Raw genomic sequence first — 26093 nt, 5'->3', positions numbered from 1 at the left:
ATTTATCTTTGTTAATGTTAGTTAATGCAAATAAAGTTGTTCATTAATGTTATTCCTTGGTCTGTTGAAATTCTTGATTCTGATTGGCTGGAGGGTGTGCATTAAATTCACTGAAACACACAGGTAGTTAATAAATGCTGTATATTGCACTTTTTTGATACTTAACAGAGCAAAGAAATGTTCACAGTATGTCTGATAATATTTTTTCTTCTGGAGATAGTCTTATTTGTTTTATTTCGGCTAAAATAAAAGCAGTTTTATATTTTTAAAAAGCCATTTTAAGGTCAAAAAAGCCCTTTTAAACTTTTTTTTATAGCCTACAGCACAAACATACACTTACCGTGTATATTTTGTATTATCATTTTTTTCCTTTTTTTTTTTTGATAGTCTACAGTGAATATACACTTACCGGCCACTTTATTAGGTACAGCTTACTAGTACCAAGTTGGACACCCTTTTGCCTTCAGAACTGCCTTAATCCTTTGTGGCACAGATTCAACAAGGTACTGGAAATATTCCTCTGAGATTTTGGTTCATATTGACATGATAGCATCCGCAGTTGCTGCAGATTTTTTTAACTGCACATCCATGATGTGAGTCTCTCATTTCACCATATCCCAAAGGTGCTATATTGGATTGAGATCTGGTGACCATGAAGGCCATTGGAGTACAGTAAACTCATTGCCTTGTTCAAGAAACCTGTCTGAGATGATTTGCGCTTAATGACATGGAACGTCATCCTGCTGAAAGTAGCCTTCAGAAGATGGTACACTGTGGTCTTAAAGGAGTGGACATAGTCAGCAACAATTCTCTGGTAGGCTGTGTTGTTGATACGATGCTCAATTGGTACTTATGGGCCCAAAGATTGCCAGGAAAATATCCCAACACACCATTCCACCACCACCAGCACCAGCCTGAGCCATTTATACAGGGCAGGATGGATCCATGGTTTCATGTTTTTGACACCAAAATCGGACCCTACCATCCAAATGTTGCAGCAGAAACCGAGACTCAACAGACAGGCAACGTGTTTCCAATCTCCTATTGTCCAATTTTACTGAGCCTGTGCCAATTGTAGCCTTAGTTTCCTGTCTTAGCTGACAGAAGTGACACCCGGTGTGGTCTTCTGCTGCTGTAGCCCATCCGATTTAGGGTTCAACGTATTGTGCGTTCAGAGATGCTCTTCTGCATACTTTAGTTGTAACGAGTGGTTATTTGAGTTACTGCTGCCTTTCAATTAGCTCAAACCAGTCTGGTAATTTTTCTATAACCCACAGAACTGCCGCTCACTGGATATTTTCTCTTTTTCAGACCATTCTCTGTCAGGCTGTCTGGCACCAACTACCTTGCCAGGGTCAAATTCACTTAAATTACCTTCCTTTCCCATTCAGATGCTCGGTTTGAACTGCAACAAATCGTCTTGACCATGTCTACACGACTAAATGCATTGAGCTGCTGCCTTGGATTAGCTAATTAAAATTTGTGTTAACGAGCAGTTGGACAGATATACTAAATAAAGTGGCTAGTGAGTCTATAAACTAAAAAATGAACCCTTCTTTTGCTACTAATAATGCTAAGTGCTACCAATATTTCAGAATGCGACAAAGCGTAAATCTTTTTTCAGGGCTTTTTGAAAATTCAGAATCCAGATTTTTCTAAACTATTTAAAAGTATTCACTTTCTAATTTAAAAAGCCCTGTAGGGGAAGCCAACAGCAGACTGTGACAAACCAAATATGCCTTAACCTTTTAAGAAAGATTTTAAATATATATATATATTTTGTGTACAATATGCAGCTGAATCCTGTCCAACATCCTGCATTTGCCAACATCAAATGCATTCTTTGCGCAAGTGGCATCATCCTTTTTGAAAAGCAGTTGGAGAGCTGGTCTTAGACAGAAATTCCTTTTAAAAGACTTTTTTCTGCAATGCATAAGAACAGCGTGAGAGCAGGCAGTTTAATAGAAGGCTGCTGGGGGGGTCAGCATCCAAACCTCTTATTAACAATACTCAGCCACAGCAGAGTCTTTGCACACAAAATCACTTCCACTTCGGGAGAGCTTTTGCACATTTGAAGGACAAAATGCACCGGAAATGCTAGAGGAAAAAATAAACTCCATTTAAAAAGTGTTTGAATTAATAAGGTTTAGTCAAGCGTGTGGTCCACATAATGGATGTGCATCAACAATAGGCTATTTAAGCAATATTTGATTATTCAATTACTATTATGATGTCCACTCTGTGACTTTGGCCCACTTTGCAGCCTAATTTGTCTAAGAACTGCCAAATTAAACAGAAAAAGACCACTTGATCCTTACGTAAATGGGCACAGTGTGACACACTTTAAATTTTCAGGAATTACAACAGCATTTGAGTGAGCGCAAATCATCTAATCATAATTTTGTTTGTGTACGGAACACGATTCACTCTCAATTATAATGTGATTTAATGGCAACCACAGGGATATTTGGTTTCCATTCTTTTAATTAAAGTAAAATTGTGGTGACTAGATGCATGACATGGTCATGGATTTGAACTAAACTACCATCAACAGAGTGTGCTCGACATGTCTACTAACAATAAACCATGCTTAAAAAATACATTTTGGGTTCAAGGAATGGAGTTAAATCAGGCAGGATGCTACCTGCATCAGGACTTATTCAGTTATGTGTGGAGAATAAGATGAGGCATTAAGAGCAACGGCAACCTCCCACCCTCCAACATGAAGCTAATACAGAAGTAACTGTAATTGCAATTCACCGAAATTCCGACAGTCCTGGCTTCATAATAGAACATATTTTATGGACCCTTATGTTAAAATGGTCAACTTTACAGCCGAAAAAAAAGATGTTTACAGCCTGGTACAAAGAACGATTTTGGTTCATATAGCTAATATTACCCTTAATGACAACTGTGAGGGGGTGATTTTTTTATAACGCATCCGTTTCGTTTATATTAAATCTGCATATTTAAGGGCATGGCCACTTGAATAACAGCTAGGTCTCGCTGCTGGCTGTCTCGTCACCTCAGCTGATTCCGGCTGATTAGCTGCTGAACTCGGCATATACATCATATTTTTGTTTTGTTTTATGCGCCTTTACACAGTCAATTTACTTTTGGGATTATTTTTTACAATTATCAGATGATATGGCATGCTGTGCACTTAATTGTCCTCACAAAATATTCAAGTGGCCTCCATTTCCCAAGTGAGTGAAATTCTTATATACTTATATATCATATCTATAAATTTGTTTGCTTTATTTAAGATAATTTCTAATTTCTAATTTCTAATTTTCTTTAGAACTTGAACACTTTAGATTGATTAGCTGTGTGGTGGGGGGGGGGGGTAATAATACTCTTAATCAATTGGTGGATGGGTCAATTTATTTATTCATTTAATCAATGAAAAATTAAATAAAAATAAAATAAAATTATATTTTAATAAAATAATTAATCAATTAATATTAAATAAATAATAAAGCAATTAAAAATAAACAAATGTATTAATTTATAACAACAACAGCGATGATAATAGTAACATATGAAATGTATAATAATAAGAAGAGGAGGAAGAAGAGGAAGAAGAAGAATCATCATCATCATCATCATCAGTAAAAAATTATTGTTTAAAAAAATTTTCCATTTTGATTGTATAGTTAAATTAACATGATGTCATGATCAAATGTTTCTGTGCTGCAAACATACTTAAAAACAAGACATTTTACATAAAGATTTAAACACGTTTTATACTGTTTTATCTATAACAGACTAATTTTGATCACAAATTTACAGTAACTGTTATCTATAATTATTAGTTTATTTAGATATCATTTACATTACAGTTATAGGTAGAGTTTTTTGTTTGTTCGTTTTTTCGGGGTATATTAATTTTTGAGCATAATTTTAACATCTTGTGAGTTTTTTTTTTTTTTTTTTTGTCATTTAAATAAAACAAAAAACCGTGGGTGGTCTGTTGACATGCTGTGTTGCTTGAAGAATAAAAAAGTCAGTCTTCATCGGCTTAACAAAAAACAAACAACAACAAAACAAAAAAAACTACTATCCTCAGAGTCAGTGCAACTGCAACTGTTGTTAATGTCTGCTATTCAGAGAACTGTACTTTAGCAGAGGCGAAGCGCTTTTGCTCTTTGGCCTATAAATAACTAAATATGTTCAACACACAGAAAGAGAGAGAGCTATTGATTTTGGGTAACCTCTGTGAAGGGGTTTGGCTCCTTTGCAGGAATAAGAGGACCAAAAGCCCAGGTCTGAGGAACTAGGCATGCACTAGTAAACCCACTGCTGTGTCAGTTTAATCCACTCTAATCCTAAAGTCTACACACTCCGACCCAAAACAGGCATACATTCCAAACTTTCGCAGATCAAAAAAGTGGGATTTTTGACTTCGAGTGTGGGAGTTGTGTGGGTGTTTATATGAACGTCTTCTCGATCCATTTTCAGACTCCAGACGAATGCAATATGCAGTGAAGCAATGTTCAATATAAGCCTTAAAAATGCTCCCTGATAATGCGAAGTCAATGTAAGTCCTCTCTCAAGATCCAAAAAAATGGAAAACAGAGGTTGAGCGAGATTAAGAGAGGGTGTGGCTGCAAAAGACAGCTATGAATCGAAAGAAAAGATTGATATAGCAATTATGCCGAACAGTAGTCAACTGCATTTAATACATATCCATATATTAGTGTTCTTTGCTCCCTGTTTGCCTCTGCTCGTGTGCATGCTTGCATGTGTTTTGATGATGACGATGGTAATAATAATAATAATAATAATAATAATAATAATAGTAATAATAATAATAATAATGTATTATTATTATTATTAACAATACAAATAATAATAAAATAAAACAACATATTTAATAATAATAATAATAATAATAATAATAATAATAAATATTATTATGAAAATTACTATTATTATTATTATTATTATTATTATTATTATTATTATTATAAATATCAACAATGATTATGATGATGACAGTGAAGATGATTATGCAGACGATGTTAATAAATAACTAAATTAATAATAATAACAATACTACAACTACTACTACTGCTACTACTACTAATAATAATAATAATAATAATACTTATTATTATTATTATTATTATTATTATTATTATTGTTGTTGTTGTTGCTGCTGTTATTTTACACCTATTCATATGTACAATAAATCATTTATGCCTTTTTTTGCCAAGTCTTTCAACAAATTTCTGAATGACCTTGACCAACTAGGAACCATTTTGTTTACTCTAAATAAAAGTAAATAAATAGTTTTAGAATTTGTATTAATCATATTTGATCATTTCATTTAAAAACATAGAAGGCTGAAGAAAGAAACATTTAAAAACATTATAAACATCCAACAACATATCATTTCAATTAAGTATTTAGTGGATGGATGGATGGTTGGATGGATAGATGGTAGATGAATGAATGGATGGATAGATGATAGATTTGGAATTACAAATAAACAGCAACTGGCAGTGTGGGTGTGTGTCCACTCTTAAAAACACAATATGTTCTTATTTTAAAGAAGTGATGTGTCATGCTGCATCTCTCATTTGGTATGCAACCTCATTCTTATCCCATACTTTCTGAAACATAAACATGCAGACTTCCACTCAGCCAGAATACTACTCCATTATTAATGTACTAAAACTGTTCACTCACATTACTATGAGTGGAAGAAACTGTAATCTGAAATATGGTGCAATACTACATGTCTCTTTTAAATAAAAGAACCAATTACCAACTGAAAAACTTAGTGGATCAAGTTATCTTGACCAATAGAGATCAAAACACAGTTGAAATTGTTAAGTAATAGTTTATTTGTCAACAGAGTTCACATTTTATCCATTCAAATCAGTAGAAATACGCATCTAGATGCAAACCTGAGTGCGAGAAAGTGATTTTGACCCCAAAACCTAACACTAACTGTAAGGTAACAGTAAGATTAATAGTGGAAAAACAATAACAGAACCATATTCCTGCCATGATAACTCCTACACAGATTTACTATAGTAATAAATATGTACATGGCAATGTTGATGTGTTTGGTCTTGGCGGAATAAATCTCCTATGCTGCTGTTGCAAGTACCGAGACCTGCTACTGTGAGTATATTCACAGACATGCAGTCCGAGAATATAGCACACTGCTAATGAAAACTTTGTGTGTACCAGGGGCGTTGCTAGGGTCGAAAGGGATGAGGGGCTTAGCCCCAAAGAAGTTGCCTCGCCCCCCCAACATTGACATTGCATGTTACAGTAGAATATAGCTAATAATAAGCTAGATGCATAAACTCACTGTGATTTAACTATTACAGAAATAGATGTGACTTGCTATATCATATAAATATGCCTAGATATCTATATCATATCTAGAAAGCTAGAACAATTTACGTTTTTTTGACTAACTCGCATGTTTTTACATTGATATGATGCACATTTTACTGATTATAGTTATTTTATTTCACCAAAACTACACACATTTTATACTGTGGAAGCTTCATCAGTTGTTAAAACTATTCAGTTTCGCGAAAGTGTTGTATAATTACCTCATTAGCTTCAGCTCCTCAAAATAATGAATGAATGAAGTGCAGTGGCGGGATTTTTTTAACACCATGTGACAACAGAGCCACTCCCACCTGCCGGTAGAAACAGGTACTGCTGAACAGCTGACGATTTAATTACCCGACACAAAAGCTGCGTTAAGTGGAATGTTCGTGATGTATGTGGTAATTTTCAGTACTTAGATAACAAAATAAATGTTATACAAAATATTTTTATTTAAGTGCAACATATTCCAAGAGATCAGGGGCTTTTGACAATACATCAGGGGCTTAAGCCCCCAACCGTGGAGCTGGGGTGGAGGAGGGAAAAATTCACTGCACATGCTAGAATAAACCAACACTGAGGCATTTAAAATGCTGAGGAGCAAGCTCATTGGCTGATCATTGGCCCATGTAGATGATGATGTATGAGCAGATTAGGCGAGAACTATCAGGCTGCGTGCGCATACAGTTTCACAGCTGAACTTGAATAAATGGATCTGATTGGCTGATTGGACTGTTGTTCCAGGAATGGATCTGATGGGCTGATTGGAATGCTGTTCCAGAAATGGATCTGATTGGCAGATTAGAATGTTGTTACAGGAACGGTTCTGATGGGCTGATTGGAATGCTGTTCCAGAAATGGATCTGATTGACTGATTAGAATGTTGTTACACGAACGGTTCTGATAGGGTGATTGGAATGCTGATGAAATCAACATAGATGTCACACTTGATCACACTAACCACATTTAAGCTCGTCAACCATCATTTATTTAACACTGTTACAGCTTTGTGTGTGTGCGTGTGCATGTGTGTGTGTGTGTGTGTGTGTGTGTGTGTGTGTGTTTGTGTGACAACAGGATGTCTACTGGCCATGTGAAGATTATTTATTCCACGTCACTGTGCTGACACGAGATGATTTAAGGAGCACAGGAAGCTCATCTGACATGCCCCATTGGTGGTCTGTCAGGTGTGAGCGTTAATTTGACAGGTGCTTTTGTACTACAGATTAATCTAACAGCAGGGGGTCCTCTGCCTTTGTGGATCCTCTGTCATTTTCACAGGAAGTGACATAGCAGGGGATGCGAAGGGGTCATGAATGAGACGACTTTGAAAAAGAGATTATTTCCTGGCAGATACAATATTCACTTATAAGAGAGTACAAGGAAAGGTCATGACCCGACAACCCACTCGCACACAAATATATGTGTACTCAACTGTTACACCTAATCTTTATTCTACAATCCAGAGAGGCAAAGACATATAGCAAAAATAATACAAGATGACAAGTCCTTTGCTCCAGACACAGCTTTGTGTTTGTGTGTATATACTTGTGTTTGAGCCAGAGGGGGGTCTTTTCCAGGCTCACTTCCATCAGCAACCTGAAATGATTGCGGGCAGGTATGAGAGGGGAATTTTCAAAATAGCACTGAAGAAAATACATATATAGAACATAAGCATGGGAGCAGATGAAATAGGACGAGAAAAGGGAAATAAATCAAAAAAGGGGATGGAGAAGGAAGGAAAACAAGAAATAAAGGTAGGAAACAAGAGTGTGGCAGGAAGATAAGAAAATAATGGCAGAATTAAGGAACTAAGTTAGATAAAAGAGAAGGTGGATAGGGAGGACAGAACGAGGGAAGAAAAACATTATGAAATAAAGGAACAGTGAAAAGAAAAAGGAAAAAAGTAGGGAAACCAAGAAGAAGGTATAGAAAAGAAAAATAATTATCGTTAAAATGAAAGAAAGAAAGAAAGAAAGAAAGAAAGAAAGAAAGAAAGAAAGAAAGAAAGAAAGAAAGAAAGAAAGAGGAAGGGAGCAGAATGGAAGGAAGGAAGGAAGGAAGGAAGGAAGGAAGGAAGGAAGGAAGGAAGGAAGGAAGGAAGGAAGGAAGGAAGGAAGGAAGGAAGGAAGGAGGGAAGATAAAAAATAAAGAAGGAGGGAGGGAAGGAAGGAATGAAAAGAAAAAGAAATAAGGAACAAAAGAAGGAAGAATGGAAGGAAGGAAGGGAGGAAGGAAGGAAGGAAGGAAGGAAGGAAGGGAGAAAGGAAGGAAGAAAGGGAAAGAAATAGGAAAGAATAAAGGAAGGAAGGAAGGAAGGAAGGATGGAAGGAAAGAACAAAGGAAGGAAAAGAAAGAAATAAGGAAGGAAGGAAAGAAGGCTGAAAAGAAAAGAAAATAGAGAAAGAAGAAATAAAAATAAAAAAGAAAGAAAGAAAGAAAGAAAGAAAGAAAGAAAGAAAGAAAGAAAGGGGAAACGAGGAGTAAGAAGAGAAATAATAAAGGTAAGAAGACAAATAAGGAAGAAGTAGGGAAATAAGGAAGGAAGGAAGGAAGGAAAAAATGAAAGAAGGAAGGAAGGAAGGAAGGAAGGAAGGAAGGAAAAGAATAAAACAACAAAGGAAAAGAAAGAAAGAAGGAAGAAAAAGAAGGAAGGAAAGAAGGAAGAGGAAGAAACAACAAAGGAAAAGAAAGAAGGAAGGAAGGAAGGAAGGAGGGAAGAGAAAGAAATGAAGATAGGAAAAAAGGAAAGAACGAAGGAAGGAAGGAAGGAAGGAAGGAAGGAAGGAAGGAAGAAAGGGAAAGAAATTAAGATAGAAAGGAAGGAAGAGAAAGAAACAAGAAAGGAAAAGTAAGAAATAAGGAAGGAAAAGAAAGAAGGAAGGAAGGAAGGAAGGAAGGAAGGAAGGAAGGAAGGAAGGAAGGAAGGAAGGACGGAAGGAAGGAAGGAAAAAGGAAGGGAAAAAGGAACGAAGGAATGAAAATAAAAAGGGATAGAAAGAAATAAAGAAGGAAGGAAAGAAGGAAGGAAGAAAGTGAAAGAAAGAAATAAACAAGGAAGGAAGGAAGGAAGGAAGAAATAGAAAAAATAAGGAAGGAAGGAAAGAAGAAAGAAAGAAGAGAAAGAAAGAAATAATGTGGAAGGAAGGAAGGATTAGAAAAAAATAAGGAAGGAAGAGAAAGAAATAAAAGCATCAGATAGGAAGAAAGGAATTCCCATAAAATTGCAGAACACTGGATTGCTGATGCTTTCCCCCTTAGCAACAGGCTTCACTGAGTAGCTATGGTCACTGAGAAGGTCAGCGCGCACACACACCCACACCCACACGCACACACAACCAATACCAATCTTGAGTAAAGTATCAATACACAGCTTTGAGAGGCATGAAAGACAGCAGCAGGTCTGGTCTGTGACTCCCAAACCCAAGCCAACGTGAAAGAAGCAACATGAATCACACTTGTTTTCAGAAAGAAGGGGACTTAAATGTTGCGTGGTGCAACACTGCCCCCTGCTGTTCACTATAGGATGTGATCATCTGACCAATGATGTGTGCCGCTCAGACACTACTGCGTCACGCACACATTCCAAAGCATCACCATGACAACATGACATCACAGAAGCCCTGAGTGAAGAACAACTGGATCTGCAATCATCTTAAGATAATACAAAAATGATGAATCAAACACTGCAGTTCACCTTCTGCACTAATGAGAAAACAAAACACACGCTCCAGAGGATGATTTGCTTTTAAGACTAAAGCATGCTGGGTAAACAAACCGTTGTATGGGGGATAGACAGTTTTTTTTAATGCTCTGTTCAAATCGCAGAGAGACAGCATCCTGTAGGTCAAAACTGAGTAAGTACACTCAGAGGAAAACAACAGGCATGGATGTGTGTGCACTACAAAGGCTGCAAAACTTCAATGCAAAACTTCAGTGATCATTAACCTGGCCAGTGTGTGTGTGTGTGTGTGTGTTTACTGTATGTGCTTTCTAAAGCAGCAGCATAATCAAATGATGTCTGTGTGTTGCTGAGCTGCATCATATTATAATGAGGAATATATTTATTTCATAGATCTACAATTTAGGAATTTAAATGAAATGAACTGTTATTCAAAAGAGTTTTTGCAAAATGTTAAGTTAATAAAAACATGTGAAGAAATATCTGAAAATATATAATAAATTTATCAGTATTTTACAATATAAATATAACCGAATCATTCATCTAAATAAATGCAGCCTTTGTGTTCCAGAGACTATAACAATAAAATATAAAATGGCAAATAAAAATAATAAAAATAAACTGTTAATATACACAACATAACTATTGATGTACTGCTGATGAAAATGCAGACTGGGTGATAAAATAAATTAAATATCCCAGTATTAATGTATAAAATAAAATAAAGTCGTTTTTACTATTAGTTTAGTAATATATACCAGTGATAATGAATAAAATTAAATAAAATAAATAAAATAAAATAAAACATATGTTAAAATCGATTTTTAAAAAAATATTTTTTTAGTAAAATTTATCATTAATATTAATATTTGAAATAAAATAAAATATAAAAAAAAAAAAAACTTTTTTTTAAATCTTCTTTTTTAAAACTTTTTTTAAAAATTTGTCTTTAATATGTCTCAGTATTAGCATATAAATGAAAATAAAACCTGAAAAGTCACTGTAGAAATAAAATTAAATAAAAATAAGAAAAATAAGAAAATAAAACATTTTTTACAGTCATACATTTTCAGTAATAAACAGTTGAAATCTGAATTATTAGCCCCCCTGAAATATTAGCCCCCCTGTTTATTTTTCCCCAATTTCTGAGAAGATTTTTTCAACACATTTCTAAACATATTAGTTTAAAGCATTAATATGGTAAATAAAATAAAATAAAATAAATCATGCTAAAATAGATTTTTAATTCAAACTTTTCTGCAATAAAATGAAACAAAACTAAATAAAATCTAAAGTCAATATAGCCTTATTACAGATTTTTTAAGAGAACCTGTTGATCCAGAGACTTAAATAAAATTAATAATAATAATAATAATAATAATAATAATAATAATAAAATTATAAACATTTTAAATAATTATACCTGCCATCTTTGATTGATTGGCTGATGAATGGGTCAATTAATTGCCTGATCATTTGTTTCATTCATTCATTCATTCATCCACTCTAACTGGGCCTGCTGAAATGCAATCTCAGATTTCTTTGATGTGTTCTCCGTATACGGCCAAGACAAGTTACCTTGGGAGGTAACATAATTAAGACGCCAACCATTTGGAGCAGCCTGACATCAGGAGGAGTGCCTATAATGCCCTAAATCAGGAAGATTTGGCACGCAGCTAATGTCTCTCTTTGTCCCTTAGACCTGCAAACTTCCGCATGACAGATTTGATAAACATCCCAACAGCACCACAAGTCATTTCCACACAAGCTGTAAATACTGTATGAACTGAAGCACCCGCCAGCTCGCTCTCTGGTGGATTCTCAGCCAAATTTTTGTACTTCTCTGTTTAGAAACCTAATAAGATCACAGCATTTTGAGCTGTGGATCAACAAGCAGGGATTACATGTTCTTTGTCTTCCATTTACTCAGCCGTTTTGTCTCTTCTGTAAGATTTTAAAGCAATGTCACTGGTTCAATACTGGTTAAGCTGTATTGACAGCATCCGTGAGGGGCTGTCGATTAAAACGCAAAGTCGTTTGGCTTCATCCCTCAGTTTGTAAAGACAAGCAAAAAATAAATTAGAAATCATGTTAACAGTAGCACACTAAGAGATATTGAGCTTTTGCACTGGGAAAAACATTAAGAGAGAAACTGTTTTCATTGCATAGATATGCATATAATGCCAGAATGATACCAAGAATTCAGTAATATATATTAATAGGCCAAAACTATATGACACAAAGGAAGTTACACAAAACAAAAATATGGGTTTGATTTATTATTATTATTATTATTATTATTATTTTTATTATTATTGTAGTTGTTGTTTAGTTAGTTTAGTTAAAGTTCCTTTTATATGTATTCGATGTGTTCTTTAGTCTTTGATTTAGCTTAGATAGGTTTTGTTTTGTTGTTGTTTAATGGGCTGTATGTATAATGTGTCCACTGTCATATTGGAGTGACATTAACACAAGTCTCATTTTTTAAATTTCCTTATGTTAAAATAGGATCCAAATCCCAGTGATTTTGAGGCCCACTGCAACACGTAGGAGTGCAGTTTTCCCGCCCACCAAATTGATTGATAGGCGCCATGTCTCTATAATACGTATACACATGTCCACAGAAATGTATTTATTTTATTTTGCATACACATGGGTATTTAAATATTTGTTCCAACTCTCTGTGATTTATATACGTTTTATAACGATTTAAATACAGAGCATATTTGTAATAAAGACAGTAAAATTGCTATTTAATTGTTAACCTCTATAATTACCACGGCTGCATGGTATCAGTAAACACGCATATAGAGTTGAAGTCAGAATTATTAGCCCCCTGAATTATTAGCCCCCGCTAATTTTTTTCCTCAGTTTCTGTTTAACGGAGAGAAGACTTTTTTTTTCACACATTTCTAAACATAATAGTTTTAATAACTCATTTCTAATATCTGATTTATTTTATATTTTGCCATGATGATAGTAAATAATAATTTACTAGATATTTTTCAAGACACTTCTATACAGCTTAAAGTGACATTTAAAGGCTTAACTAGGTTAATTAGGTTAACTAGGCAGGTTAGGGTAATTAGGCAAGTTATTGTATAACAATGGTTTGTTCTGTAGACTATTGAAAGTAAAATTAGCTTAAAGGGGCTAATAATTTTGTCCTTAAAATGGTGCTTAAAAAATAATAACTGCTTTTAATCTAGCCAAAATAAAACAAATAAGACTTTCTTCAGAAGAAAAAAAAATATTATCAGACATCCTGTGTAAATCTAAAACTTCTTTGCTCTGTTAAACATCATTTGGGAAATATTTTAAAAAGAAAAAAACAAATCAAAGGGGGAATAATAATTCTGACTTCAATTGTATTTGTATGTATGTGTGTGCGCTGCAAACAGCATTTGTGTGTGACTCATCATTTCAGAAAGGCTTGAATAAACTCCACCACAAACACAGGAAATAAACTTATTTGGTAATTTGGACTAACGAGCTAGATTTCAGCTCTATCACTAACGGTTGGTGGGCGGGAAGAATCAGCTCATTCGGATTTAAAGCCACAGGCTCCATAAACAGCTACAATGTACTCAGACAGCAGAATGGGCAGATTCTGGAGGCTATAATAAATTATCTGCTCGATATTTTAAGCTGAAACTTTACAGACACATTCTGGAGACACCAAAGGCTTATCTTAAGTCTTGTAAAAGAGGTTAAAAAGAGGTGCACTTTAATGTTTGTTTAATATTTCATTTTGCAATGTAATATAAGAATGGTTTTGTTTTTTAGCATTTCTTTAGGATTATTTGATGAATAGCAGGACATTTATTTAAAATTGTTTTTGTAACATTTGTATATATGCCAAGATTAAAACCGTAATTATTTTAATGTGGAATAACAATATTAATTGCATAAGTTGTTTCGTAAGTAAACAGCCCTCCTGTGAAATTTGAGATACTTTTCTAGTGACTTTTTATTATGCTACTGATGTTCAAAATAACAAGGATATGATTTATTTGTTTGTTTGTCTATTTATCTATTTGATTATTTACTTTATTTTACTTTATTTAAAATTTATTTTTATTTTTTTATTATTTTTATTATTTTTTAAATTATTTGTCTGTTTAATTATCTATTTATTTATTTTTCCTTGAGAAAGTCTTATTTTTTTAGCTTGGTTAAATTTAAACAAATGTATAGCTTGAAAAATTAAATTAATTCTTTACTTTGATCACCTACGCAACTCAGTTAAGCTTTAAAATTGCACTTTAAGCTGAATATCTTGCAAAAAAGCTATTAAAATATTACATATTGTCAGCATAGCATATTCAAAAAAACAAATAACGTATATATACATATAAAATTATTATTATGTTTAAAAATCTGTTTTAAAACAGTACTTACAATATCTAAAAATAAAGTCTTAACTGTAAGTTAAATATTTTCCTATACATATTCTATAACTCTTTAATGTTGTTTAGAATATTTCCCTAAAAAATAAAATTGCTCCTCAGAATAAGAAATTCTTTCATTTGTTTTGATTGAAAATCATTCCATAACACTGAAATTAAAATACTGGCGTTGTGATGTCGAAAACATAAACATGTGAAAAACATTGTATTTTTTATTGTTTTAGCAAAAGCAATTGCTAAAACAAGACAACATATGAATCTAAAATCTGTAAGAAATGTCATTAGTAGTTTACAGAATCAAACTCTAACCCACAAATGCAAATCCAGAGAAAAAAATGAACAACGAAACAGAACATTTCGCAGCAAATGACAAAACTTTTTCAGACAGAATATTCAATCAGAAGGGCCATTTTTGTCAGGCCATTGCTATCTCCCGAATGCAAATTCAGCATGAGAAATGAGAGAGGATTGCTGTGAGCTGTGTGTGTCTGCAGCTTCATGAGAAATGCAAGAGTTTGGGGAGAAAGAGACTCATTAGCAGGACGTCTCCACATTTCACAGCCGTCTCGCACCTCCAGCTGTGATTCCTCTACAGAAATCATATGCATCACTGACACACACAGTTTAATGCTGTCCAGCAGGTGTGAAGAAACCTCCATTTACACTGACTAGCAGGAATGAGTGACCTCGAAACAGCCGAGTGTAGCCAGAAATACAGAGACATGACAGAAAAGAGACCTTTGGAGCTGTTATAATGTAAATACCAAACACTGTACCATCTCAAGCTGTCCCCGGGCTTCTTTTGTCAAACAGGAGGTCAAGAGGAAACGTAACTATGACATGTTTTGTCAATTTAGTGGCTAGTTGGTACAAATTTGAGTTCAGTCATATAAAAATGTAAGATTTTTAAAAGGAGGCACCTCTAATCCCAACCGTCATCCGGAAATGAGCAAATTGTACTAGAATGCAGGGGCGTCGCTAGTGCAGTGCCCCAGTAGAGCTTCATGTCTAGGAACGCTAATGTTTGTTTAAAAAAACAAACATTAAATATCTCATCATATACCCTACAGCCAAAAATGTTAATATTGTAAATAAATATAGTACCACTATATAAATCATATCAACATTATTGGGATAACTATCTCTGGAGAGCAAAAAAAAAAAAAAAACACAAATTATGAGTCCGCATCATTTCATTGAGCCAAAGCAGACAATTTGCATTTGAGCAATGTACATTTGAGAGCGCGTTTGAAGTTTTGCGCGTGAGCAGTATATATTTGCGAGCGCGAGTTAAGTTTTGTGCATGAATAGAGGAAATTGGCGTGCTAGCAAAGAAATTCTTTGCTCGTATTACAATAATGCGCTATTGACTTGTAATGTTGCACTCACGACATTTGTTATTGAAATAACACCATAGACATGCAACAACTTTAATCATAAGATAGACACAAAACAACAGTTTCCATCAGGAGCTCCTTCACAGGACTCGACACTAGTAAAGACTCACTCCAACGGATTCACGCAACTATTAAGCCGACCAATCATATTGTTGCGACTTGTAGTTACATTTTTGAGAGGTGCGCGTCAGCGCTGGCATCAGCCAAGGTGAGGGGTATGCAGCTGTGAGAAACCTGCGCTGGAGCATATGTGTACGCTTGACGCAGAAGTATAAATCAGCCTTGATATTTTTATGAGATAGCTTTGGTTTAATTACAATTGTTTTCATTGATAGGTAAATAAAAATAAGTTGCCCTCATAATCTTTAATCAAATAACCTTCACAGCCCCATCCAAATGTTTTTTTCTTAATTTCTGATCACATGGGATGCTTTTAGGGTGGAGCTACCAGTGTATGTCTTGTTTCTGCCTTAATTATGTGTATTCGTCAATCATTCATCCTTGTGTTACCAATGCTCATCTTCAAACCAACAAATCCAATCCCAATGAATAAAAGCATGCACCACCCTACTTTTTCCCTCTCATTTTAGGATTGTTTCAGTTGTATGTTCACTCAAAAATAACTTTGCTGCTTGTTTAAACTATTTATTTAAAACAAGTTTAAACAACCTTTTTTTTTTTGTGGGGACAACTTATTTGTTCTATGTTCAATCCACTTAAATTTTTAAAAACGATGAAGTTAACTTAATTGATTTGTGTTGGGACAACATGAAGGAATTGTGTGAACTCAGCATTTTTTTTACAGTATATGTCAGGATATGGGAAAAAAGGACAATCTTAACTCAGGTTTCATGGTGAATTTAAAGTTTTTTGGGTGTTAGTATCAATATGTAAGCCTTAAGGGTATCTATAAGTTTGATATCCATAAATTAGGGGTTGGGGAAAATTTTGCTCTACTTTCTGTGTAGTATTGTGATATTTTCCACATCATTAGGCTACTATAATGATAAATGAACATCCATATCGATATATTGCCAATCGCCAATGTATTGCCATATTTTCCACAACAATAGCTACTATATTGATACATGGACATCCATATCAATATATCGCCAACATTTTAATATATATTATTTGTTTTTAATTGTATTATAATTGTTTATTTACAGTCTACTAGATGGTGGTGTTAAACATGAGTTTGTGGTGAACGGAATTACCTTCAGCATGCTGTATGTTAGATAATAAAGACATGGTGGCATGGTGGAAACATTTAGAGCAGGTTTTTGTTAAAGTTTCTGTTTAGTTGAAACAGTCATTGTCAAACTTTTTTCATGGGGACATAATTTTAGGTTGGAAAAAGTTAATAAGCATAATAAAAGTGTATTGTGATAATTTAGTATCATAGGGACTCCCCAACCATAATTCCCATTTAGTAGATGGGGGGTGGGGGGGGGGGGGGGTTGGGGGGGGTTGGGGGGGGGGTTGTCATATGTCCTGACAAATCTGCCTTTCTGGCATCCCAATTTCAAATTCCAGCTCGAATCCTATGCCCTTTCAATCTGGCAAATTTTGACATTTTCACACACTTGATATTTGCACACTTGAATCATCATTAATTGTCATTAGATATCAGTGTGGAACAAGTTTTTTGAAACACAATTAAAATATATTTGACAAATTAGCATGGATATATTCACTTTTATTAATAATGTTCATTAAATGTCATGGTAATGTCACTTTCATGTACACATTTTTTGCACTGACTAAAACAGTAAAGGACGACTTTATACTATGTTATTGGAGTATCTGTACGTTTTACTTGAGTTCCTGATTTGTGTACTTCATCCTCAAAAACTAATCGAACAAACAGTTCAGAAGACATTTTGTACAACACAGATACTTTTAAATTAGAAGTACTCATCTTAATTTTTCATTTAATTATTTTATGACTTGTTTTCAAGTCTAATGAACACAAGCTGAGCAGTGTTCTCACAGAGCGTCAGAATAGCCGTTTCTTCACAGTATGCTAAAGCAGTATGACCACAAGATGGCAGCCTAACTTCATATTCAAAGTATACTCTCTCACAGGTATTTAATACTTCCATGATAGTTTCTTTCCTATTACCATTTTTGTTATGAAAACTGTCTTTAGAATGACTTTTTGTTTAAATAACTAAATTAAATTAATAAACACACAAACAAATAAAATGTATATAACAATGGCAAGGACAAGATACTGCTTCTGCTGTACTACTCATCTGTGGTACAATATGGCATCTATAAGTGTTGCTTTTACATAATTTTGCATTTTGATTTTATTTATTTATTTATTTATTTATTTATTTATTTATTTATTTATCTTTTGTTTTGTCCTCTTTTATTGCTTTTTTTGTTCTGGTCCCTTTAGTTTTTATTATTGGATTAATTATTATTTTATTTGTCTGATCTCTTCTGTTTTGTTTTGTTATTTTGGGCCAGGACCTCCTGTTTGACACTTCAACCCCAGACATTGATATCAAACACAACCAAAGCACCAAAGAGCCACAGTATTTACAAAACAAATCACCATAAACATTTATAAAAGGCTTGCTTATAAACCAACACATTAAACATCGAAAGGACTTAAAGACTGGAAAAGCAGTTCACAGATTGCATGGCATTGCAGCTGCTGTGACTGCATAAGCGATAAGCAAAATTTGACCCTTTAATGTACTCACATCAAACTCATTGAGCGCGGCGGCCAACTCTCCGATGCCAGCGTGCCCATGCTTCTCATCAGTGGGTGAGGTGGCCTGGGCAGAGCTGGAGATGCCCCCGATGGCCTCCTGAACCTGTTTGAAGACGTAGTCCCTGTTGGCACGTGTAGCAGCCACATCAGGGTGGCGCAGAAAGGCCTGGGAGGCAGTGTAGAGCATGGTGGCGTTCTTCTTTAAAGCTCCTCGAGCCGCTGCCATCTCATCTCTGCACTGAGGGTCCTTCAGCTCCTGACACACACACAAATATATGTACTTCAGAAGAAAGCATATTTTCACCCTTGACAAGATACAGGTAGTTCCCCTTGCTATGCATAAATAGTTTTTACAAGTCAATTGAAAATAGTTAATACATTCTGGACAAACATGATTGATTTTAGACACTGGATGAGTTAACGCAAGCACAAAGAAGACAAATAACTGTGCAAACATGACAAAAATTCAACTGTTCCACTTAAATGCTAACCCAGCGAGCAACTTGATATCAAAACATCAAAGAACAGCCTGATCTCATGAGGAAACATAACTATTTTACGTTTTGTCAGTTTAGAGGTTAATTTGTATGAGTTCAACCGGATGATAATGTACGATTTTAAAAACGAGGTGTGGCACCCAACCCTAAACCCAGCCGTCATTGGGGGATAATCAAATCATGCTAAATTGTAAAAATGAGATCTTACAAATTTAGAAAATATATCAAAAAGTTATGAATTGCCATGAGATTGTGTTGCAAAAAAACACATAAAAAAACAAATAAATGTTGATGTCAGTTTACGACCTTGAAGACAAAACGACGTTAAATTGACATCTAATACTGGTATCAAAAATACAGTCCTGGCGACAGTTCTGTAATTGATTTTTGATGAATATTTTACACCAATGTTAGATGTCAAATTGATGTTGTTTTAACATCAAGGTATGCACTGTTCTGTAGGGATATAAAATCCAGTGTAAATTAAACATTTCAGACAAATTCAACTTTTTTTATGTTATAATAATTTTTGTGTCATTATTGTGATGGTCAAAAGTGCATCAGTCTGCGGATGTCAAATAAACATCAAGTTTCTGACATTAAATCGACTTGCATTATTTGATGTGGTTTATGTCAGTTCTGTTACTTTTTAAAAAAAAAATTCTTAGTTTTTATTTATTTATTAAGCTTTTTGCTGTGAGGCGACAGCACTACCTACTGTGCCACCAGGTCTATTTATTTATTTTATTTGAATACATTTATTTTATTACATTTATTTATTTATTTATTTATTTATTTATTTATTTATTTTTTCTGTTCTGTTTTGTGAGTTTGGGGTAGGACCTCCTGTTTGACACTTTAATCCCAGACACTGATATTAAACTCAAACAAAGCATTAACAAGCCATAATATTTACAAAGCAAATCACCCCAAACATGTCAACTTTTGGACATCAAAACAATTAGCATTTTTGATGTTTTTTTAAGCCGGTTCTATTATTTATTGTTATATATTATATTATTTAAATTATATTTATTTATTTATTTATTTATTTATTTATTTATTTATTTATTTATTTATTTATTTATTTATTTATTTATTTATTTATTTATTTATTTATTATTTATTTTCTGTTCTCTTCTTTTCTGTTTTGTGAGTTTAGGACAGGACCTCCTGTTTGACACTTTAACCGCAGATACTGATGTCAAACTTAAACAAAGTACCACAGAACCACATTTTTTACAAAGCAAAGCACCACAAACATTTGCAGAATCCAGTGTAAACTTGCAATTTCAGTTGAATAAAACTGTTTCTATATCATAATAATTTTTGTGACTTCATTTTGGTGGTCTAAGGGACATCAGTGTGTGAATGTCAAATAGATGTCATGTTTTTGACATCAAATCGATTTGCATTATTTGATGTGTTATTGATGTTGTTCATGTTTTGTTTTGTTTTGTTTTATTGTTTCTGATCTGGACTCATTCTGCTGTGGCTACCCCTGATTATTAAAGGGACTGAATCGAAAAGAAAACGAATAAATGAATGAATGAATGAATGAATGAATGAATGAATGAATGAATGAATGAATGAATGAATGAATGAATGAATGAATTAATGAATCAATCAATCAATCATTCAATCAATCAATCAATGCATTTTTCTGATCTGATCTTTTCTGTTGTGTTGTGTTTTATTAGTTTGGGGCAGGACCACTTTTTTTGATACTTTAAGCCCAGACACTGATTCCAGACACAGAGCCACAGTATTTACGAAGCAAAAAACCACACACATTAGCAGAATTTGGAATTCCAGATAAATAAAACTGTTCTCATATTATAATAAATTTTGTTTCTTCATTTTGGTGGTCAAAAGGACATCAGTGTGTGGATGTCAAATGGACGTCAAGCTTTTGACAGCAAATCGATTTGCATTATTTGATGTGTTTTTTGATGTTATGCTTGATGTCAGTTCGATATTGTTTTGACATCAAGGTACCTGCTGGGAGCTGTACATTATGTGCTAGTTTAAATCAATATTTGTTGGTGTTCAAACCTACATAGATATAGGTTGTTTATAACCATACTTTTTATAGTTTAAGTTAATAGTTGTATGTATTATTTTGTAATGTGTTACACCCATTAATTTTTGCTTATTTTCTCTTATTATGTTTTGAAGGTGTAAACAAATCTCTAATGAAATATTGTTATTATTATAAAACTATATAATAATATATATATTTTATCAACAAAAATGTGTGATGTTTAATAATACCTGCTGTCTGCGAGCAGCAACATAGTTGAGTTTGACCATCTCTTTCCCAAACTCCTTAAAACGGTTGGCCAAGTCCTGCTCGTTGGTAGCATTCTTAACAGCTTCTAGAGCTTCTTCCACCTGAAAACACACACACACACACACACACACACACACACACACATACACAAAATGCTATGAACATAAAATAAAAGAAGGTATAAAGTTCCTTAAAGCACTTCAACTTTATGCGGTTGAGTGATGCCTCACTTCTGTAGTGCTTATTATTGGCTCTCCTGGGGCACATTTAATGTAAATCCTGACAGTTTTCAGTCTCCGTAATGAAACAAGCGGAAGAACAGGGAGGTGTTGTATCCCTTGTGGGACATCTAAAAGTTTCTCAGCCACATCCAACACTATAAAAGTTCTTCTTTCACAACCATTAACTTTCACAGATCTTAGCTTTTCAAATTTGTTTAGTGATTATATAACAGATGCCGCTGGGCAAAAAAAAAAGGAAAAAATATATATAATAAAAACTAAATAAAAATGTTGAATTAAAAAAGGAAGGTGTATCTTGCCCTTGTGCCAGTAGAAAGAAAAAAAATGAAAGAAAGCAGAACAATATAACTAGAAGCAAATAACTAACTATATAAAATAGTATGAAAACTAAGTTAGAAGATTAAATTCAGCTACTCTCAAATAGTCTTATCTACAACACAGAAATATAAATGTAAAAATATAAGCTTAACTGATAACCGGAGGCAACAGAAGAGATATTGGAATGTGTTGTTTATGCAATTTCATTTAAAAAAAAAAGTAAGATATGCCAGGAGAATGTTGCTTTAGCAATCTGTTCCATGCAAATAGACGGCATGACTGAAGATAAAAGACCCTGCTATAATAGATATAACTTTTCTGTGCCCTTGAAATAAAGACAGATACAGTATGCCTGCTTGGATATAGAAATGACTAAGATGCAGGTTTGACTTGCTCCGACACAGTGAACAGTGAAAGCTGTGAATGCCAGCTACAGAGATAATATAATAAGCAAAGAGGCATAAAATAAGAAAATTTTAAAAATGTAAATGAGTAAAACTCAACCAATCAAAATTAAATAAATAAAACTGAAAAAAGCAAAGCAGAGCATATACATTTTTAAGATAAAACTAAAACAGATAATAATAAAAAAACAAGAGATTTGTATTTTCCTGAACCAAAATGAACACAAACAAAAAAAAGAGGGAAAAAACAACAACAACACCAATCAAAATAAAGAGCAAATGAGAAAATCAAAATGAAACAAAAAACAACAACTGTAAAACAAAACAATAACAATGGTGTTTGTTTAAAACAGGAAAAAACAATAGCAATCAAAGCAACAAGTAAATGAGAAGAGCATCAAAGCAAAACAAAAAAATAAATAAAACATTTGTAAAAAAAAAAAAAAAAAAAATGTGTGATTAGTTTTTTGTTTTCCTAAACCAAAACAAAAGCAAAACCAATCAATAAATAAAAACAAGAAAAAAATACCAATCAAAGCAAAATCAAATGAGAGGAGAATGGAAATAATACAAAAAATTAAACAATTGTAAAACAAAAACTGGATTTTTGTCCTAAATAAAAACAAAAACAAACAGATCAATAAATAATATGAAAACAACAATAATCAAAACCAAAAGCAAATGAGAGGGACATTCAAACAAGAAAACAAAACAAAAATATGGATTTGCTTTCAGAATCAAAACAAACACAAACAAAACAATAAATAAAAACGAAAACAACAAAAATGAAAATCAAAAACAAAAAGGAGGATTTGTTTTCTCTGAACCCAAACAAAAACAAACAAATTAATAAGTAAAATTGAAAACAACAAAAACAAAAAACAACACCAATAAAAAAACAAAAAGCAAAACAAAACAAAAAAAGAATAAATAGATTAAGCAAAAGCATGCTAAAACACAAGAAAGTTTTTAAAAATAACAAACAAATTTCAACTGTGTACAAGAATAAGAGAACATACAATCTTAAGGTGAGCCAGGAGCCTCATGACATCAGCCATATCAGCCAGGATGAGCAGGCGGGTGACGGCAGAGAGCAGGGCTCGAGCAGCACGGACCATAGTGCCCCGTTTCACAGAGGAGCAGGGGTCATCTGCAAACTCTGAGGACGCCACGCGCATTGTATCCCCTTCAACCACAAAAAAATAAATAAATAAGTTATGTGACACCACAATGCAAAACTTCACATCTAGCAGGTAGAGATTTTAACTGGGAACCAAATAAAGCTGTTTGGACATGTCAATGGATTATTAATAACTGTGCATCTGTTTACCAGTGAAACAAACTGCAAGCACAGGCAAGATTTCCCAGAGTTCATTAAAGAAACAGCACACTTAGGAAAAAAGCAGTGCTGCTGTCTGGAAAACAATGTGCCAGTTTTGTATCAAACTGTACTGTCGATGAAACACAGCGCAGTGCATTTTGCAACTCTTAAAAAACTTTGAATGTCAAAGTTAAGACAGATAAAATGAACTTGTCTAGTCATCTCAACTTACCTCAGTCAAATTGACAAAAAATAAATCATTCACTAAACCTGATCAACTTAATAAAATAAGTTAAAATACCTTAGTCGGCTTAGTCCCTTTATAAATCCAGGGTCTCCACAGCGGAATGAACAGCCAACTCATCCAGCAAGGTTTTACGCAGTGGATGCCCTTCCAGCCGCAACCCATCTCTGGGAAGCATCCACACACACACTCATACACTACGGACAAATTAGCCTACCCAATTCACATGTACAGCATGTTAGACTGTGGGGGAAACCGGAGCACCCGGAGAAAACCCACGCGAAAGCAGGGAGAACATGCAAACTCCACACAGAAACGGCAACTGAGCCGAGGCTCGAACCAGCGACCCAGCGACTTTTTTGCTGTGAGGCGACAGCACTACCTACTGTGCCACTGCTTCGCCCCAGCTTTTTGCTATATATTCATATACAGTTTGTTGTATATTTATTATTCAATATTATTATTTATTTTTATCAGTTCCATCCTCATCCAAAAACTTCCATCCTCATCCACAAATGTGGTAACTATAGTGAAATCTAGCGGCTTATGATTGTATATAAATGCCTCTAGAGGTACCATATTTACTGTATGTAAAATATGCATAAATTATACTCTATTTATTATTTAGATTCCATGAATAAAAAAAATCCAGTTCAAACATTGAAAGACATCCAAACACTTATTGTCTGGTAACTATGGTCAAAACTAGTGGCTTATGATTGTGTAAAAATGTCTAATATAAATTAATAATAACAATTGAAAGTAAATGGCAATGGTTTTGTTGCATTTTGGGAGGAAAAAAATACACTCTGGACCACCCATTTGAAATAAGTGCGTAAGCCTATTGCTTTTAAAACCATTAGTTGAGTTTACTTAAAAAAGGTTGAGAAAACCTGTTGCCGTAACATTTTTAAGCATTTCACAGTATGTCTGATAATATATATTTTTTTTTCTGGAGAAAGTTTTATTTCGGCTAGAATAAAAGCGGGTTTTCATTTTTAAAAATCCATTTTAAGGTCAATATTGTTTTTATCAAGCGATTTTCAAACCATAATTATACAATAACTTGCCTAATTACCCTGACTAGTTAACCTAATTAATCTAGTTAAGCCTTTAAATGTCACTTTAAGCTGTATAGAAGTGTCTTGAAAAATATCTAGTCAAGTATTATTTAGTCATCATGGCAAAGATAAAATAAATAAGTTATTAGAAATGAGTTATTAAACTAATATGTTTAGAAATGTGTTGAAAAATCTCTCTGTTAAATAGAAATTGGGGAACAAAATAAACAGTGGGGCTAACAATTCAGGGGGGCTAATAATTCTGACTTCAACTGTATGTCCATAATTATAGAAATTAAGTTAACTCATCAGTTCCAAGTTAATGGGCTTACAAATTGTTTAAGCCAAGTCAACATTTCACATTTAAAGCAACATGTTTACTCACTTTTGTAAATAAAGTAAATAATCACTTTTTACAGTGCAGTATTAAAACAAAACAAAATCAATACTAAATTATTTTGCCCCTAAAAATAATCTAATAATCTTGGGGGTACAAAAATTGTGCTTCACAAACTTAGATTTTGCATTTATTTCCTCAAAAAATGTATTTCATCAACTGTATACCAGAATGTTACTTTTTGTGAGTGCAAATGAGGAATGTGTCTCATGGTTCATTGACAGAATCTATTAATGACTCTACAGTAAGTGGACTTCCCACCTTCCATCTGAACAGGAGCTGAAGGCGGGACACTTTTGATTAATGAGAGCCTACAAAAAAGAAAAAAGAAAAAAAAAGGCAGGCTGAGACATTAGCAAATGTCATTGAATCTAAGAATAATATAGAGAGATGAAAGCTTGTGGCAGAGTGAGAGAAAGAGAGATGGAGAAAATTTGTTTTTAAGCCTGTACTGGCTCTGTGTGGGCGAAGATTTTTATGCGCAAAATAAATATGGCTGTACTTTAAAGCATGTGCATGTTCTGTGCTTTCTCTCACACACTGAACTGAAGCGACAGAACGCCAGCTATTCTTAACAGTGTTTGGGTGTCAGCCTTCCACTTCCAGAAGAAAATGTCAGCACTGTCCTCTGGCTCTGTGCATCGCTGTGGCAGCTCTACCTTCACGGATTATCACTGGAGGTTATAATCTTATTTTCATCCTTCCTTTTTTATGACCTTGTATAAAAAAAAAAAAGTTTTTTT

At 33.8% G+C, this 26093-nt stretch overlaps 1 protein-coding gene across 5 annotated transcripts in view; it reads right to left on the bottom strand.

Moving 5' to 3' along the window:
* Positions 1-26093, bottom strand: part of ctnna2 (catenin (cadherin-associated protein), alpha 2) — an 814561-nt gene that overhangs the window by 628302 nt on the left and 160166 nt on the right. For 4 of the 5 annotated variants that reach the window (XM_005160072.6, XM_073948057.1, XM_073948056.1 and 1 more), the window contains 3 exons: positions 23347-23513; positions 21345-21464; positions 18563-18829 (listed from right to left, as the gene is read on the bottom strand). In XM_005160072.6, the coding sequence (XP_005160129.1) occupies positions 18563-18829; positions 21345-21464; positions 23347-23513 (554 nt within the window). The remainder of the gene's footprint in view (positions 1-18562; positions 18830-21344; positions 21465-23346; positions 23514-26093) is intronic. The other variant, NM_001159372.1, reaches the window with a different exon arrangement.

The sequence above is a fragment of the Danio rerio genome, chromosome 1 (assembly GCF_049306965.1).
Source record: "Danio rerio strain Tuebingen ecotype United States chromosome 1, GRCz12tu, whole genome shotgun sequence".
Lineage (NCBI taxonomy): Eukaryota > Metazoa > Chordata > Actinopteri > Cypriniformes > Danionidae > Danio > Danio rerio.
The sequence above is the reverse complement of the archived record's forward strand: the minus strand, read 5'-3'. Positions and strand labels throughout refer to the sequence as shown.